This window comes from Tachysurus fulvidraco, chromosome 15 (genome assembly GCF_022655615.1).
Source record: "Tachysurus fulvidraco isolate hzauxx_2018 chromosome 15, HZAU_PFXX_2.0, whole genome shotgun sequence".
NCBI classification, from domain to species: domain Eukaryota; kingdom Metazoa; phylum Chordata; class Actinopteri; order Siluriformes; family Bagridae; genus Tachysurus; species Tachysurus fulvidraco.
This window is the reverse complement of record NC_062532.1, coordinates 23186540-23202838: the sequence shown is the minus strand read 5'-3', so window position 1 is coordinate 23202838 and position 16299 is coordinate 23186540. Positions and strand designations below refer to the sequence as shown.

Below are 16299 nucleotides of genomic sequence, written 5' to 3'. Positions count from 1 at the left end.
AACCTTATACGAGGGACAGGAACACGGTGATGTTTCTTCTTGTTGTTGATCTGCAGCCGAGCGTTCCTACAGTTTCTCATATTTACACCATTAAAAACAACTCCGAAGGATTTCAAACATAACGTCTGGTTTGTTCTGATTAATAAGGGCTGTTTATTAAAAAACGTAAAACTGTGGAATAAAGAATGTGTGCAAACAGTCCAGAGTCACAAGTGAAACACAGAGCAAGCCATAAACCGCTCTTTAAATACGACTTCAGCCAGTTTCTGTCCTGTAACGGTGATTAATGTGAAACACTGGGCGTCTCCACATCCTGCTCACTTGTATTCTTCCTTTCTGCTGTTTACAAAGTTGCTTTTTAAAGTTTAGCCATAGAGGGATCTTGTCGCAGAGGTGCGTGGATGAAAAGACGACTTCTGTGAGCGACCGTGAGGTCAGTTAGTGTTACTCAGCATCAGCTGCTCCAGGATTTAGTCTCTTATTATTAGTAGTGAAATTTTCTGGATTCTGTCTGGTGCTCAGGTATCGATTAATTCGTCAATGCACTCGTTCTGATACGGTATCGTTTCAGTTAAACTCTGCGGTTTCTACATCACATGACAGATTTTTTTCTGCTGTTACCTGCTGAGGGCAGAAGTGTAACGTGTAGCATGTGATAAAGCTGTAACGAGCGAGAACAGGAACTGACTTGACTCACAGACATTAAACTCAATTCTTAATGTATAAAAAATGTGTCGTTTGTTCATAAATAAGAAATTGTAGTAATTGTAGTAGGAGGGATAAAGCACTTAGGGACGTGTTGCTGAGGGAAAATAATCAGCTACGAGGTTCACAGAGACACAACGACCCAATGTCACTGTGTTATTACTGTGTAACACGACTCATACACTTCGCTTCTGCAGTAAATCAGTGTCTCAGAGAGGAAAGCCGTAGTCAGGATACGATGCAACGTGACCTTGGGTGACCTTTTGGACTGAAATTTTTCCACCTGTGAATTATTACATCTTTGAGATCTGAAGACGTTGAGACATAAAAATTTATACATGAGATTTTTATATCCATCTCTTTGCCCTGTTCTGGAGACAGGAGTGATGATAGTGTCTACTGTTGCAGGACTGGATGTCTGGCCTGATGGAGGAGGAGGAGGATAAAGAGTAGAGGAAGAGGTGGACTTGGTGGTCAGGTTACTTGGTGCCCAATGGTGTGAGAGAAGGCAGGGCTTTAATGGAGGGAAGGTCCAGGAGGCTGAGAATGTTTAAAAGGCACACAGACACCAAGACTGTCCATTAGTGCTGTTCCTCAAGTTAGTCTCATCACCTGTCTGTCTGTCTGTCTGTCTGTCTGTCTCTCTCTGTCTCTTGGCCTGTCTGTGTGTCTGTCTGGGCTTTTGGCTGCTATGTTGGCTCGGGCGCTCCTGAAGACGTCGCTGTTGCTGTGGCTGGTGCAGAACAGCTTACAAGGAGGTAAGATTCAGTGAAGGAGGAACTCATCCTGGTCAGATACAGATGAACAGATGAACAGATGAAAAGGCTTAATGAAGTTTTATAAGTCAGACAGGCGAGATGATCATCTCATCTACCAACAGAGGAAAAAACATTTTATTAAGTTATTTAACTTTTAATTAGCTGCAAAAGTCACAGCATCAGTTTAGTTTTTAATAATTTGCTAGGTCAAAAGATCAAAATATGTTGAAACAGAAGTGTATTTTGTTTTTATAAAAAAATATATAGATATTAATGTAACTGGTGAGTTCTGCTCAGGGTTTCCTCAGGTGATCAGACCATCCACTGAATGCTTGAAAAGTTTTTTCACTGTATTATTTATCTGTTCTGTTAGAGAGCAAAACTAAACCCTGCAGAGGCTTTAAGAAGTGCAGTGAAGGTGACTTTAATATCCCACACAACAGAAGGGTAAGAGTGAAATCTCCACACTGTCTGATTAGTGGCAGGTTCCTCAAGAGTAATTTACATGGATGGATTAATGACGGAGTGTTTTCTGTAAGACTGTAGTGTTCTACTGTTCCTTAAGAAGAATGTGAACTAATCTGGTGTATAGGTGCAGCATCTCTCAAGCTTTAACATACTCTGACATTACGCTGAGAGAGAAGAAGGTCTGAAGAAGTAGATGTGAGTTACTGAGACAAGAGGGCAGCAGAGCTCAGAGTAAACATTTAACAGAACACCAAGTTTCTGTTTGGAAACCTTTAACGTTCTCTATAAAACTCTAGCAACTTTCAGAAAATGCTTTTTCTTTAGGATGCTAGAACCATCCATCCATCCATCCATCCATCCATCCATCCATCCATCCATCCATCCATCCATCCATCCATCCATCCATCTATCCATCCATCCAGCCAAGGAACCCGTTAGGAACCTGGTACTGAATTCAGACAGTGTGGAGATTTGGCTCTTGCTCGTGTCTTTAGTTGTACAGTTGTTTAGAGCAGCACACGTAATGTTCTGTGTAGAACCCAAAAATAACATTTAAAGAACTGTGTGGATTGAGCAGATCAGTGTACAGTTCTTTTTAAGAAGCTTTTCTCCTGTAAGTTCTCATTAAAAGGAAGCTATTCATGCTGTAGTTCTACACCGAGGCACAACAGAGGAACCTGTAAGGAATAAAATCTATAATCATCTTCTTATAGGAAATGTTTTATGATGTATTTTATATGTTTAACTTTATAGTAACTGTAGTAATAATAATAAAACACTAACACGGGGGCACACGGTGTCTTAGTGGTTAGCACGTTCGCCTCACACCTCCAGGGTCGGGGGTTCGATTCCCACCTCTGCCTTGTGTGTGTGGAGTTTGCATGTTCTCCCCGTGCCTCGGGGGTTTCCTCCGGGTACTCCGGTTTCCTCCCCCGGTCCAAAGACATGCATGGTAGGTTGATTGGCATCTCTGGGAAATCGTCCATAGTGTGTGTGTGTGTGTGTGAATGAGAGTGTGTGTGTGCCCTGTGATGGGTTGGCACTCCGTCCAGGGTGTATCCTGCCTCGATGCCTGATGACGCCTGAGATAGGCACAGGCTCCCCGTGACCCGAGAAGTTCGGATAAGCGGTAGAAGATGATTGAATGAATAATAATATTCATTTTTAGTTAAAGGTGAAAAAATATATAGATAAAATAGAGATTTTCTAAAGTAGTTTCTAAAGTTATAAACATTTATTCATGATGTTACAATTAATTAACATTTACTTTTGAAACTAATGCTAACTGATGCTAATTTAGCAACCGAATGCTAACCTCGTAAAAAAGAATGACCTTATCAGGCGAAAGCTAATCTAGCGAGCATAGCTGTTGTAGAAATTGGCGTGATGCCTGGAGTGATGTCACAGGCAGTTGACTGTCGATCACAACACGCTCATTAGTATATTAGGCCACGCCCACTGGTCTCATATTAGAACAATTACTTTAAATTGAAGTTTACATTCATGATTAATGTAATAATGAAGTTTGATCTCTTGCAAAGTTTTTAAACAGTTGATAACAATTCCAGGTCAGATTTTGGATCTGCTCGATAACTAAATAAATAAACAAAACAAAAACTCTGACTTTTGGAGGTGGATTAACTCGTCAAGTTGCTCAGTGACTCAAACACTTTCCAGATGATGCAACTGCAAAGTGAAAACCTCACTACGTCTTTCATGTGCTGCTGTGATGTGGCTTCAGGCACCATGGGTCAAAATGTGGCGATCAGCCGTGAGATCTGATTCACCGTACACACACACGAACACACACACACACACACACACACACACACACACACACACACACACACACACACACACACACACACACACACACACACACACACAGGTGGCAGCCTGTTGGTGGCGTGTGCTGGACTCAGGCCGCCAGAACATCAGATCATCAGAGACACGTTCTGAGAAGTTCTGAGCTCACAGGAGAATACAAACATCACATGCACCTGTGCAGCGTTTTCATCTCTGTGCTAAAGCAGCTCAAGGTTGCGTCTCCGGTGGCGTCTTCCTGTCGTTCACCTCAATCCCTACAACAAATCTTTCACTGTGTCGCTTTTAATCTGACATCAGGCACGTGTTTAACTAATTAACTCATTTTACTGTTTGAACCAGGAATCGGCCGTCCGACCGGAGGGCTGGGGAGACTGCCCCAGGGACGAGGTAAGTGTTTGGGATGTGTAAAGTCTACTGAGAAGCCTTCAGTTATCACCCTCTCTTTATTATTCTAGTACTGAACCCTCTGACTGATTACAGTAATTATCTCAGGGGTTTTTTTCAGTAGGCCTTTAACGATCTTAACACTTACTCCAGTAATCTGAGTAGCCGAGTCATTGTCTCAGAAACGATCACAGTATATATCCCAGTAATTAGTTGCCTCAGTATTTATCTCAGTTATGATCTCAGTAGGCTCACAGTTCATTATCAGTCTCCATCTCAGCGGTTTTCTCTGTGTTTACGAGCAGTGATTTCTGCTGTAAGTTACACCAGTACTGATCTTAGTCATTCTCCTGTTTGCCCAGTAATTATCTCAATAATCATGACAGTAATTATCTCAATAATCATGACAGTAATTATCTCAATAATCATGACAGTAATTATCTCAATAATCATGACAGTAATTATCTCAGCCTCAGTGACATCAGTATTTCATTCTGATACGTATTTACAGCATTTCAGTAGTGATAGAAGATCTGAGATAATTGTTAGAGCATCAGATACTCCATTAATTCTCTCTGAGACAGTGACCTTCTCAGCTAGACATTTCAGGCAGTGATAAAGCTGAGATTAAAACGTTACTACTAGCAACACTTCTAACAGCTTGGACAACTACTAGGTTAATTACTGGATCTTTTTTGTCTCTAGTCTGTCCATCACATTCACACTGCTTTATTTATTAGGTAATAATTTCTCATCATTCATTATTTCCCTGTTGATCGTGTCTTTGCCCTGTCTGTAGTAACGGGAGTTCTCGGGAACCGCGGCTATGCAGGAGGAAAGCCTGGAAAAGCAGGAGGTAAGAGTTCTTATTCCTTACAGCCACCTCATTTGTGAACGTTTATTTCTCTCTTTATTTCTCTCTCTCATGATGTTCTTTGTCTTCTCTGTCTTCTGCAGCCGGCCGTTACCTTGGAGGTGAGATGATGCCGTTGAACCTGTTCCGGTGAAGGTGAAAGTCCAGGTGAAATTATAATGAATGATGTGTGTGTTGTTTTAACTCAGGACCAGGATACGCCCCCAGATCTGGACTGAAACCAGGATACGGACCTGCTCTCGGAGCATACGGTACATATCAGACAGTGTGTGTGAATGCTGCGGTTTAGTGTAGAACGTGGTTCACATCCGCATCCTGTTGCTTTCCCTGTATCCAGGTGGTGGTCTGGGAGCAGCAGGACTGGGACTCGGGAACGGCCTGGCAGTACGAGGTGAGAGAACTTCCAGTTCTTGTTTTTTTCCTGGTCTTGTAGTTTCATGTAAAAAGTATAAGTTCTGTCTGCTTTATTTCCACAGGATACACTAATGGCTACAGATATCAGCCAAGTGAGTGTGTTGTCTTTTATATCAAACATATTCTCTTAATATCGCCTTGTTCAGGAGTTTATCAGTGAATCTAATAATTAAAAACATCTCCCATTCGGACATGACTGATACTTACCTGGCAGGGGCAATACCATGATCAAGGAGGTGGTTTGCCCACAGCGGGGCTCGGCCATTGCACTCAGGCTGTGCTGACCTTTGTGAACTCCCCAAATGCGGGAATCTCGACCGCATAATTTCTGATAGTGGGGGACTGCGTTCGCGCTCTCCCCAGTTTTGTTCCAGGGCAGTTGTGGCTCAACTGGTTAAGGCTCTTGGTTGTTGATTGGAGGATTGGGGTTCAAGGCCCATCACAGCCAAGCTGCCACTGTTGGGCTCCAACCCTCCCTGCTCCAGGGGCACTGTATCATAGCTGCCCCTGCACTCTGACCCCAACCTCCTCAGTTGGGGTATGTGAAGAAAAGAATTCCACTGTGCTGTAATGTATATGTGGCAATAATAAATGCCCCTGTTCTTTTCTCCTGTATCTGTCACTCCAGATTCTTTTACTGTAAAATTAGGGTTTAAACAGCAATTCACCAACAATTAGGATTTGTTTCTATTTTATTAACAAATAAATGTTTGTTTGTTTTAATAAAGAGATGCTTTAATTATCCTGATCCACATTTTACTTCCATGTAATATTAGTGATATTAGTAGAATGTCTGTAAAACCAGGTCCCTTTCGTTAGAACAGCTGTAAACAGATGTTTCTTCTTCTTTTAAAATTTAATGAAACAAAACAAAACGATCGCAGCTCGACATGACGTCATGAAGTAACGATAATGTGGGAAAACTTCTTTTGCTCACATTTCCTAATCTTGTTTTTTTAGGTTACGGTGCTGGTGGCTATCCGACTGCTCCACGCGGTGAGTTAATACGTTTTTTACTTTTTTATGTTCTCGTGTCTGAAACAAACAGAGAGACGGAGAGAAATATCCGAGGGATTTTCCGACAGGAGGGCAGCAGCCCCACAGGTCAGCTTTAGTGATGCTGATAAAAGAAACACACAAACAGACAGAATAAATTCTCTTCGTTACTTCAGGCTGAATGTGAGGGATGCTTGTGATTATACAAGCTCCTTTTCCAGATCACGCTAATCGATGATGTAAGCGTGATGTTCTTCTAGACAGTCTTCAGTGTGTGATCTGATCTCATCTGATTTTTTTGGAAGATCTTGTAGTCTTTAAAGACTGCAGTCTAAACCTGACTGTTGTGATAAAGTCGTTTGTAGTTGAATTACTTTACATCTTCTACACATCCTGATGGCTTCACCTGAACCTGCTGACGTTCCTCAAAGGTCTCTGCGCAAACCTTCTAGGAGTCTTTATTAAAAAATCACTAACCCTGAAAGTGTGAATGTCTCCATATGCCGACTTTACAAGTCTTCAGGTCTTTCTGAGAGTTTGTAGGTAACAGTACCTGTGTGTGCCACCGGTAGGCGCTGCAGGAAGGGGCACACCTACAGGAAGCGGCACTAAAGCCTCCAAACCGGGTAAAAAAAAAACATCTGGGCATCTGTTTGTCTCTGGTCTCTGTCTCTGTGATGTTTGTCTATAAAGAGTCCTAACCACACCTTACTTTTTACTGCATGCCGTCACCACCGTCACCTCGCTGCTCTAAACAGAAGACGCTTTGGTCTGCAGGACAAAACTGGGTGTCTTTCTGAATCTCTCACATTTGCATTTTTTTGTTCACACACAAGCCTTTGATCCTCCTTTGAACCCCAGACACCATCATGTCCGGCGTTCTCCATGAAACCCATAATGATAAACTAAAGCACCTGTGTGTTGTAGCTGTGTGTTGTAGCTGTGTGTTGTCGCTGTGTGTTGTAGCTGTGTGTTGGCGCTGTGTGTTGTCGCTGTGTGTTGTCGCTGTGTGTTGTAGCTGTGTGTTGTAGCTGTGTGTTGTCGCTGTGTGTTGTAGCTGTGTGTTGGCGCTGTGTGTTGTAGCTGCAGACGTGTCGCACTGCTTCACCTGGTTGTTTGTTGGAGAACGTCGGATCAGAGCGTCTTCATATTTTAAGCCACATCACTTAAGTGTTCCAAACAGCAGTCAATATTTTTCACACATAAATGCATGGCAGCATCGTGTGTGTGTTTTGTGTGTGTGTGTGTGTGTGTGTGTGTGTGTGTGTGTGTGTGTGTGTGTTCAATGTAAATTTATCTACTCACGTGTGTGTTATATTCAGGATATGGTGCAGGACAAGGGTCACCTGCTGGTCCAGGGTTTACCAACGGTAAATCTCTAACCCCTACTTCCTTTCCTTTACTGTCCTCTATGTCCTCTACTTCCTCTATGTCCTCTACTTCCTCTATGTCCTCTACTTCCTCTACGTCCTCTACTTCCTCTATGTCCTCTACTTCCTCTATGTCCTCTACTTCCTCTATGTCCTCTACTTCCTCTACGTCTTCTATGTCGTCTATGTCCTCTGCTTCCTCTATGTCCTCTATGTCGTCTACGTCCTCTACTTCCTTTATGTCCTCTGATGTGTAAAATAAAAAGAAATTAAATCTATAAATAGAATAGCAAAGAATATAATAGTTTCATATGCAGTCTGATGTAGTTTGATGTAGATTGGTGTAGTTTGATGTAGATTGGTGTAGTTTGATGTAGTTTGATGTAGATTGATGTAGTTTGATGTATTTTGATGTATTTTGATGTAGTTTGATGTAGATTGGTGTAGTTTGATGTATTTTGATGTAGTTTGATGTAGTTTGATGTAGATTGATGTAGTTTGATGTAGATTGATGCAGTTTGATGTAGTTGGAGCTGTAGGCCATCCTGAGAGTGATGCACTACAATTGTCAAAGCAAGAAAACAACAATAGTGGATCTGTTGGCTGATGTTGTAGTGTTTAGGGATGGTGCTGTGATCGAGCAGGTCCAATGGACGTGGCAAAAAGCCATCTAAAGCCTAACCTGTCAAAGTTCTGTCTCCTCCTTCACATAACCATCATCATCATCATCATCATCATCATCATCAGATACTGGATATTTACATCCTATATTTATGCAAAATAATTCCTGTGACGACCAACTTCTTGGCTTGAGGACCAACATTTGGATGAAGCTCACAGATCTGGACCATTTTGTGACTTTGATGCAGTCGTAAACAAACCATTTTGCTGGAGATCTTCACCTCATCCATTTCTTGTTATTCAAGATTGTGGACTATTAATCCAATATGGAGATATGTAATCCATCTACTGGTTTGTTTGGTTTGAAGAACCCTGAGAACATGGAGAAAAGGACAGTAACCTGAGTTCAGGGTTGAACCAGGGGCCCTGGTGAGATGAGTCTTCAGAAAGAAGCTCAGATGCTGAAGATCTTGGTGAGAAGATCATAGCAGAGCATCTACACCTATAACATCTACACCTGGAACCCTAAAGCTATATGTTGCAAGTCTCTTAAATAGAACCCTGATAGGTTCTGTTCCACCTCATACAAAAGAGGTTTTCTGTATAGAGATGAGAAGAGTCAGAAACAAAAAAATTAAAAGAAATAACACTTGAGGACCTCAGATGTTTGCTGTTGAAGATTTGCAAGCTCCAGTGGAAGACTCCTGTGCGCGCCTTTTGTCCCCGATACAAACCGTGTGTGTGTGTGTGTGTGTGTGTGTGTGTATATGTGTGTGTGCATGCATTTTCTCCCCAATACAAACCAAGAGTGTGTGTGTGTGTGTGTGTGTGTGTGTGTGTGTGTGTGTGTGTGTGTGTGTGTGTGTGTGTTTGCATGCCTTTTGTCCCAAATACAATCCGTGTGTGTGTGTGTGTGTGTGTGTGTGTGTGTGTGTGTATATGTGTGTGTGCATGCATTTTCTCCCCAATACAAACTGTGAGTGTGTGTGTGTTTGCGTGCCTTTCGTCCCCAATACAATCCGTGTGTGTGTGTGTGTGTGTGTGTGTGTGTGTGTGTGTGTGTGTGTGTGTGTGTGTGTGTGTGTGTGTGTGTAGGTAATGGGGCTGGAGCAGGATTGCCCATTGTACAGAGGCAGAAAGTCAATGGTAACAGTTTCATCTCTGTTCTCATCTGTATGACTCTGAGCGCCGTCCCATGTGATCAGAAAACAAATGGAAGTCTTATTTAATTGCTTGTCTTCACACGGGTACAGATTAGGACATGAAAATTCCAGTCCAGTTAAACGACGAGTTAATCTCCAAAGCGATTTGTGAGCCGAGTCTCACGGCATAAATATTAACACCCCCGACTCGTCGTTCAGTCTGTGATGGTCAGGAAGCAGACGTTGTGTTAAAGTAAATACCAGTCATGGTCTACAGCAGGAGCTGGTCTCACACTCTCTTACACTCACACACTCACACTCTCACACACACACGTCCAACACAATGCTTTATTCTGTCCATCCAGACTGAAAGGCCAGTTGATTTATATCTCTCAAGCACATCGGCACCAAATGACTAATTATCTGTATGTTTAGGGACAATGCAGGGGTTCACTACAGTGACTTGCTGCTCTGGTGCTGAAACAGCTAGCACACACGTGGGACAAACATCACACGTCATATCCGTCAGAATGACAGATGACCTGCAGAGTTTTCCGTAGGTGCTTATGAGTTGTCAGTGAGCTCGTCCCCGGGGTGTGACATCACTCACTCATTTAGCGCTGCTCATTAGGAACATTCATGAACTGCACGTGAGTGATGTCACAGGCCATGAAGTTAACACTATCATTAGTTTGTTACAGCTTTAGGACTTTCCTTTGTTAGTGTATTTAATATAATGTTGTGTGATATGTATTAGGAGGTGACGGTGTGCTGATGATGTAGGCGTGTGTGTGTGCTGCTGTGTTCAGTGTCTTACTGATGTCAAAGGTAACTGTTTCTGTGGTCTTCAGGATTTGGTCCAACACCTGGAGTACCGAATGGACATGGTGCTCTGAGTAACGGTAACATTCTGCTCTCTCTCTCTCTCTCTCTCTCTCTCTCTCTCTCTCTCTCTCTGTGTGTGTGTGTGTGTGTGTGTGTCACTTAGCCATAGTCCTATGGGACTGAACAGTTTTTGCTCACATTTGAGGAGAAAAATCACTACATCTTTACAAACCTAAACTTGAACAGGAAAGAGTGCAAGAAAGCAAAAAAAAAAAAAAAAGGAAAGCAGGGAGAAAGAAAAGCAAAATGGAAACAAAGGAAAAAAATAAGAAAGAAAGTACCGGATGGAGAGAAAGATGCATGAAAAACAGATGGCAAGAAATAAAATAAAAAACAGCAGAAGAGAAAGAAAGAATGGAAGAAAGTAATAAGGAGAAAGAATGTAAAGGGGAATGTGAGCAAAGCAGAGAGAAAAATCATCCTTAAAAAAAGCAGCCTTAGACGTTTAAAAAAAAATAGTTCTTAATTCTTTTGAAAGAGTTAAACAATTCACCGATGATGTCATAATTAATCACAATTAGCATATTTCCCTCTACAGGACGCAGTGTGAAGGGAGTTAAAGGAAATGGTAAACCTGCATCTGTCATTATTATTTATTTCATATTGTCTTTTATTTCAGTTGTTGTATGATGTTGTTGTTGTTGTCAGTCTGAGAGACTGCACTGATCCATTAACAAATAATCTGGTGTGTAGGTTACGGCCCACGGACATTCTCTAATGGAGTCTCTAATGGAGTCTCTAATGGTAATGATTAATGCAGCTTTTTATTGAAGTACATAATGGATGCATCGAACAAGAACGAAAGAGAAGTATGCTAAAGATCTCGTCCCCGACTCATCACTCCGTTATTCTTATTACACTTTTACAGTTGGAAGCACAGGGACTCACACTCGTCTCTGAAATACAGATAGGAAGGAAAAGAAGTAGAAAAAGAAAGAAATGGAAGGAAATGAAGAGAGAGAGAGAGGAAGAGAAAGGAAGCCAGGAGAAGTAAAGTAAGGAAAATAAGAGAAAGAAATGAAGAGGAGGAAAAAAGGGAAGAGGGAAGAAAGAAAGAAAGAAAGAAAGAAAGAAAGAAAGAAAGAAAGAAAGAAAGAAAGAAAGAAAGAAAGAAAGAAAGAAAGGAAGGCAGGCTCAGCTGTTAGAGTCCAGCATCAGCAGCACTAAAAGTATAGGATAGAATGATAGAGGGGTGTAGAACAGAGTGATAGAGGAGTGTAGGATGGAGTGGTAGAGAATTGTATAACAGAGTGGTAGAGGAGTGTAGGATACAGTGGTAGAGGAGTGTAGGATAGAGTGATAGAGGAGTGTAGGATAGAGTGGTAGAGGAGTGTAGGATAGAGTGGTTAAGGAGTGTAGGATAGAGTGATAGAGGAGTGTAGGATAGAGTGGTAGAGGAGTGTAGGATAGAGTGATAGAGGAGTGTAGGATAGAGTGATAGAGGAGTGTAGGATAGAGTGGTAGAGGAGTGTAGGATAGAGTGGTAGAGGAGTGTAGGATAGAGTGATAGAGGAGTGTAGGATAGAGTGGTAGAGGAGTGTAGGATAGAGTGGTAGAGGAGTGTAGAACAGAGTGATAGAGTGTAGGATGGAGTGATAGAGGAGTGTAGGATAGAGTGATAGGGGAGTGTAGGATAGAGTGGTAGAGGAGTGTAGGATAGAGTGATAGAGGAGTGGAGGTTTTGTACTGATTTTCTCTGTATGGTGTAGGAGGAGCTCCATCCCTTGGAAACGGTGCCAAAGCCACTAAACAGGGTAAAGCTGCCTGTACAGTGTGATGGACAGTCAGGCTGAATGCATGGCAACTAAGGGTGGAGTTTTTAACGTCCTACATCCCACACAGTCATCAGGAAACACCAACCTGATCTGTGTGAATGATGGATGTAAAAACCCACCTACACCTGCAGCTACACCTGCATACACATCTGCAAATATACCCGCACCTCACACCTGCAACTGTATCCACACCTGCACTTGCACATGCACCTGCTACTACACCTGCACATGCACCTGCTACTACACCTGTGTCTACACCTACTCATACACCCAATGCATCTTTACTCGAGAACAGTGGAGCGTAGACTTAAGTCATCCTCCATATTCACACTTAAACAAACGCCTCCAGTTGTAAATACACCAGCACTCAAACCTCCACCTGCTCCTGTGGATCCACTGCTTATGCACAACATCTGAACCGAGTGAAGCTTCACCCTTTTGTTTTGTTCTGGTCACATTTGGTGTCACGGCCACACGTCTGCATGTCATACTCCTGTGCTTGTTTTTGTTTGCCCCAGTGGCTCTTGAGCTCACTGATGTAAAGCATGTTAGTGTGAAGGGTAGATCATTTTGCCCCACAGGATGGTCAGAGTGAGGTTTATGAATTGGTCTGGTTTGAGTTCTCTGCACCATCCAGTGCAGTAACATCATCTACACCACACTGTGCTGTTTTGCTCCACAGGCTCCCGACTGATCACGGCAACAAACAAGGCTGGATTTTCTTATTTCATTTCTTAAAGTAATTGTGTTTTACATGCTGTACGATTGTGTGTGACAGGATACGGTCTCGGCCCCGGTGCGTATCATGGAGCAGGGCTGACCAACGGCTACGGAGCAGGTAGGTGTCCTAAACCTAGAAGTGTATATCTGTGTGTGTGAGTGTTTGTGTGTGTCTGAGAGTGTGTGTGTGTGTGTCTGATTGTGTATGTGTGTGTGTCTGAGTGTGTATGTGTGTGTGTGTCTGAGAGTGTGTGTGTGTGTGTCTGAGTGTGTGTGTGTCTGAGTGTGTATGTGTGTGTGTCTGAGTGTGTATGTGTGTGTGTCTGAGTGTGTATGTGTGTGTGTCTGAGAGTGTATGTGTGTGTGTCTGAGTGTGTATGTGTGCCTGAGTGTGTATGTGTGTGTGTGTCTGAGTGCGTAAGTGTGTGTGTTTGTGTCTGAGTGCGTAAGTGTGTGTGTTTGTGTCTGAGTGTGTATGTGTGTGTGTGTGTGTGTGTGTGTGTGTCTGAGTGTGTATGTGTGTGTCTGAGTGTGTATGTGTGTGTATGTGTGTGTGTGTCTGATAGTGTATGTGTGTGTGTGTGTGGGTGTGTGTGTATGTGTGTGTATGTCTGAGTGCGTAAGTGTGTGTGTGTTTGTGTCTGAGTGCGTAAGTGTGTGTGTGTGTGTTTGTGTCTGAGTATGTGTGTGTGTGTCTGAGTGTGTATACAGTGTGTGTCTGAGTGTGTATGTGTGTGTGTCTGAGTGTGTATACAGTATGTGTGTGTCTGAGTGTGTATGTGTGTGTGTCTGAGTGTGTATACAGTATGTGTGTCTGAGTGTGTATGTGTGTGTGTGTCTGAGTGTGTATTTGTGTGTGTGTGTGTGAGTGTGTGAATGTGTGTGTGTCTGAGTGTGTATGTGTGTGTGTGTCTGAGTGTGTATGTGTGTGTGTGTGTGTGTGTGTGTGTGTGTGTGTGTGTGTGTGTGTGTGTGTGTGTGTGTGTGTGTGTGTGTGTGTGTGTGAACAGGAGTTCTTTAACATAAAACATAACTATAAATGGACAGAATGCCCAGTCAGAGCTTAGCTCCGCCCCTCAAGGTCTGACATAAACGGTTGATGTTTTTTTGAGTAATACGATGACACAATGTCGTTCTAGTCATGCTTTAATTTCTACTTAACTTTATTTATTAACTACATTTATTAAACACCCAGCCGTATGGATTGTGCGTGGTAGTGATGAATCTCACTCTTCATCCTGACAAATTATTTTAATACTAATGATTAAAAAAAAACAATAACTGCATTATAAAGCATCATATCATAATAAACACTTATGTTGGGTTTCAGGTCTTGGCCTAGGCACATACCCGCAAACGGGGCGAGTGGGCAAACAGACTGGTAAAGTCATTTACGTTTCACTTTCCTTTTGTTGATTTTTTTCCTTCTGATGACACCCCCCCCCCCCGCCCCCCGCCCCCAGCATATTAAAACTTTTCTCCACCACACACTCTGTATGCTGATAGAAACACTCTGTTACGCCTCGGCTGGGTCTGAGTCAGATTCTGATAGATGGAAAAAAAAGTTTATTAGTAGTTTATTATCCCGGGCCAGTAGAGACCGAAACTGTATAGAACACTAAAATCTTTTAAATATAATGACTGTTGTATGTCAGGTGACATGTAGATGCTGATAAACTTTGTGTACTCCAAGCTATAATGAATCATAACAAAATACTTTGGATTGTCCAACTCTGTTATTCACCTTGTTAAACAGCCTCATGTCAAAGCATCACAGCTCATAGTAACGTTTACAATTTATTAATAAATTGTTAACTGGATGCATTATAAGCTCTGTTAATAACACATTACACTGATACCACAGACATTGTACCTTTATACAGAAAGCCCTTTACTGTAAGCTCAGGGTTTCTTTGGGTACTGTTTTATAATGTGTTTATAATGAGGACTTATACTTCATCATGTCAACAGGTCATTAAGTTTAATGAAAGTGCTGAATTCTTATAAATGATCTTAGGAATGTGTATAAATACCTTATAAATGCACATCTACTGTATACAGCTTTGAACACTAAAGACATAAAGCGTTTATTTTTTTATGCCTGACACTATTCACTGTGACAAAACACATGTGTTTTAATGTGTTTATGTCACTCTGCTGCGGCTGTTAACGGGTGTGCTCATTAGCACTGTGTGTACTTTCTGAGTCAGTGGTCAAAGCTTAGCGATATCGCAACAGGATTTCATGAGTATTGAGGGTGAGACTTACTTTATAAACCGCTAATGGAAACAGTGACTAATTTCCACGTGTGAAGGCGTGTGTGAAAACACAGACATGTCGGTTTTCTTTCTCATTTTCATAAAGTCAGCATGTTGGGGCTTTTAATCAGTTCATAAACTTGACATTGAATAGTATATATTTATATACTGCACCAGTAAATCTTCTTCTGTATGTATATTTACATACATAAAACCTGTATATATATTATATATGTACAGTATGTGCTTGACATTCATAATGTCAGTGGTTATAATACACTATAATAGACATTTCTCTAATCCAATCTAATCTATTGTGTTTAACTGCTTGTTATAATGCATTATATGGCTTCTCGAGGTTTTTAATGATTTAAATGTTTAGAATGTGGAACAGAGCATTATAGCAGGCTGCCACAAGATTGAGTCAACATGTTTCCACATGTGCTCCTAGTTTACATATTGCATCCGTAACATTCCTTATACATAGAAGGACATAAGCCAGTAGGAGTGTGTTTAGCTCGTTATAGTTAAAAAAATTTTTTTGCGCATGAGCAGAATTGTCAGATCAAATGATAAAGTTATAATTCATTATAACATGTGATCTGGCTTCTCACATTTAGCAGTTAAATATTATAATAGAACATTATATCTGGAGCATTATATTTGTAACATTTCTGAAGTTTTACAGCACATTATGCCACAGGGTTTAGGTGAAGTGTTTTAAGTAGTTTTGAGGCATTATATATGAATATATGAATATGAAGCTATATAACATCTCTTTAATGGCTCTATATGGGAAAATATGATCTGGTCAGGAAATTTGACAAAAAATGTGACATCATAATTTTCCTGAAGTGCTATGAACAGGTTATAATGTGTTATAAAATCTGGTAATGCAAAGTCATAAGCATGCTTTATAATGTGTTCTGCATGACTTGCATTACTTTTGAACAATATGCTGAATATGTGTTTTACTTCAATGTGAATTTTATGAATGTGCTTATAACACATTATGAATACACAAGAGAATACACATTATAAGTATCCTTACAATAATATTTAAGGACAGTGGCTATAACTGCTTGGTGTATGTCTACAGCCT

General features: G+C 41.4%; 1 protein-coding gene and 1 non-coding gene across 3 annotated transcripts in view; both read left to right on the top strand.

The window, feature by feature from the left end:
- The first annotated feature begins 936 nt into the window (after window positions 1-936).
- Window positions 937-16299, top strand: part of LOC113663366 (glycine-rich cell wall structural protein 1) — a 23909-nt gene continuing 8546 nt past the window's right edge. The window contains exons 1-17 of one of the 2 annotated variants that reach the window (XM_047801158.1): window positions 937-1463; window positions 4098-4145; window positions 4942-4998; window positions 5100-5117; window positions 5205-5267; window positions 5354-5407; window positions 5493-5522; window positions 6391-6426; window positions 6999-7052; window positions 7749-7796; window positions 9513-9563; window positions 10411-10461; window positions 10983-11012; window positions 11138-11188; window positions 12154-12198; window positions 12998-13057; window positions 14270-14320. In XM_047801158.1, the coding sequence (XP_047657114.1) occupies window positions 1397-1463; window positions 4098-4145; window positions 4942-4998; window positions 5100-5117; window positions 5205-5267; window positions 5354-5407; window positions 5493-5522; window positions 6391-6426; window positions 6999-7052; window positions 7749-7796; window positions 9513-9563; window positions 10411-10461; window positions 10983-11012; window positions 11138-11188; window positions 12154-12198; window positions 12998-13057; window positions 14270-14320 (814 nt within the window). In that variant the 5' untranslated portion in view covers window positions 937-1396. The remainder of the gene's footprint in view (window positions 1464-4097; window positions 4146-4941; window positions 4999-5099; window positions 5118-5204; window positions 5268-5353; window positions 5408-5492; window positions 5523-6390; window positions 6427-6998; window positions 7053-7748; window positions 7797-9512; window positions 9564-10410; window positions 10462-10982; window positions 11013-11137; window positions 11189-12153; window positions 12199-12997; window positions 13058-14269; window positions 14321-16299) is intronic. The other variant, XM_027178623.2, reaches the window with a different exon arrangement.
- On the top strand, window positions 5630-5793 carry LOC113663431. The gene has a single exon (XR_003445495.2). It is a non-coding gene; the product is annotated as a U1 spliceosomal RNA (small nuclear RNA).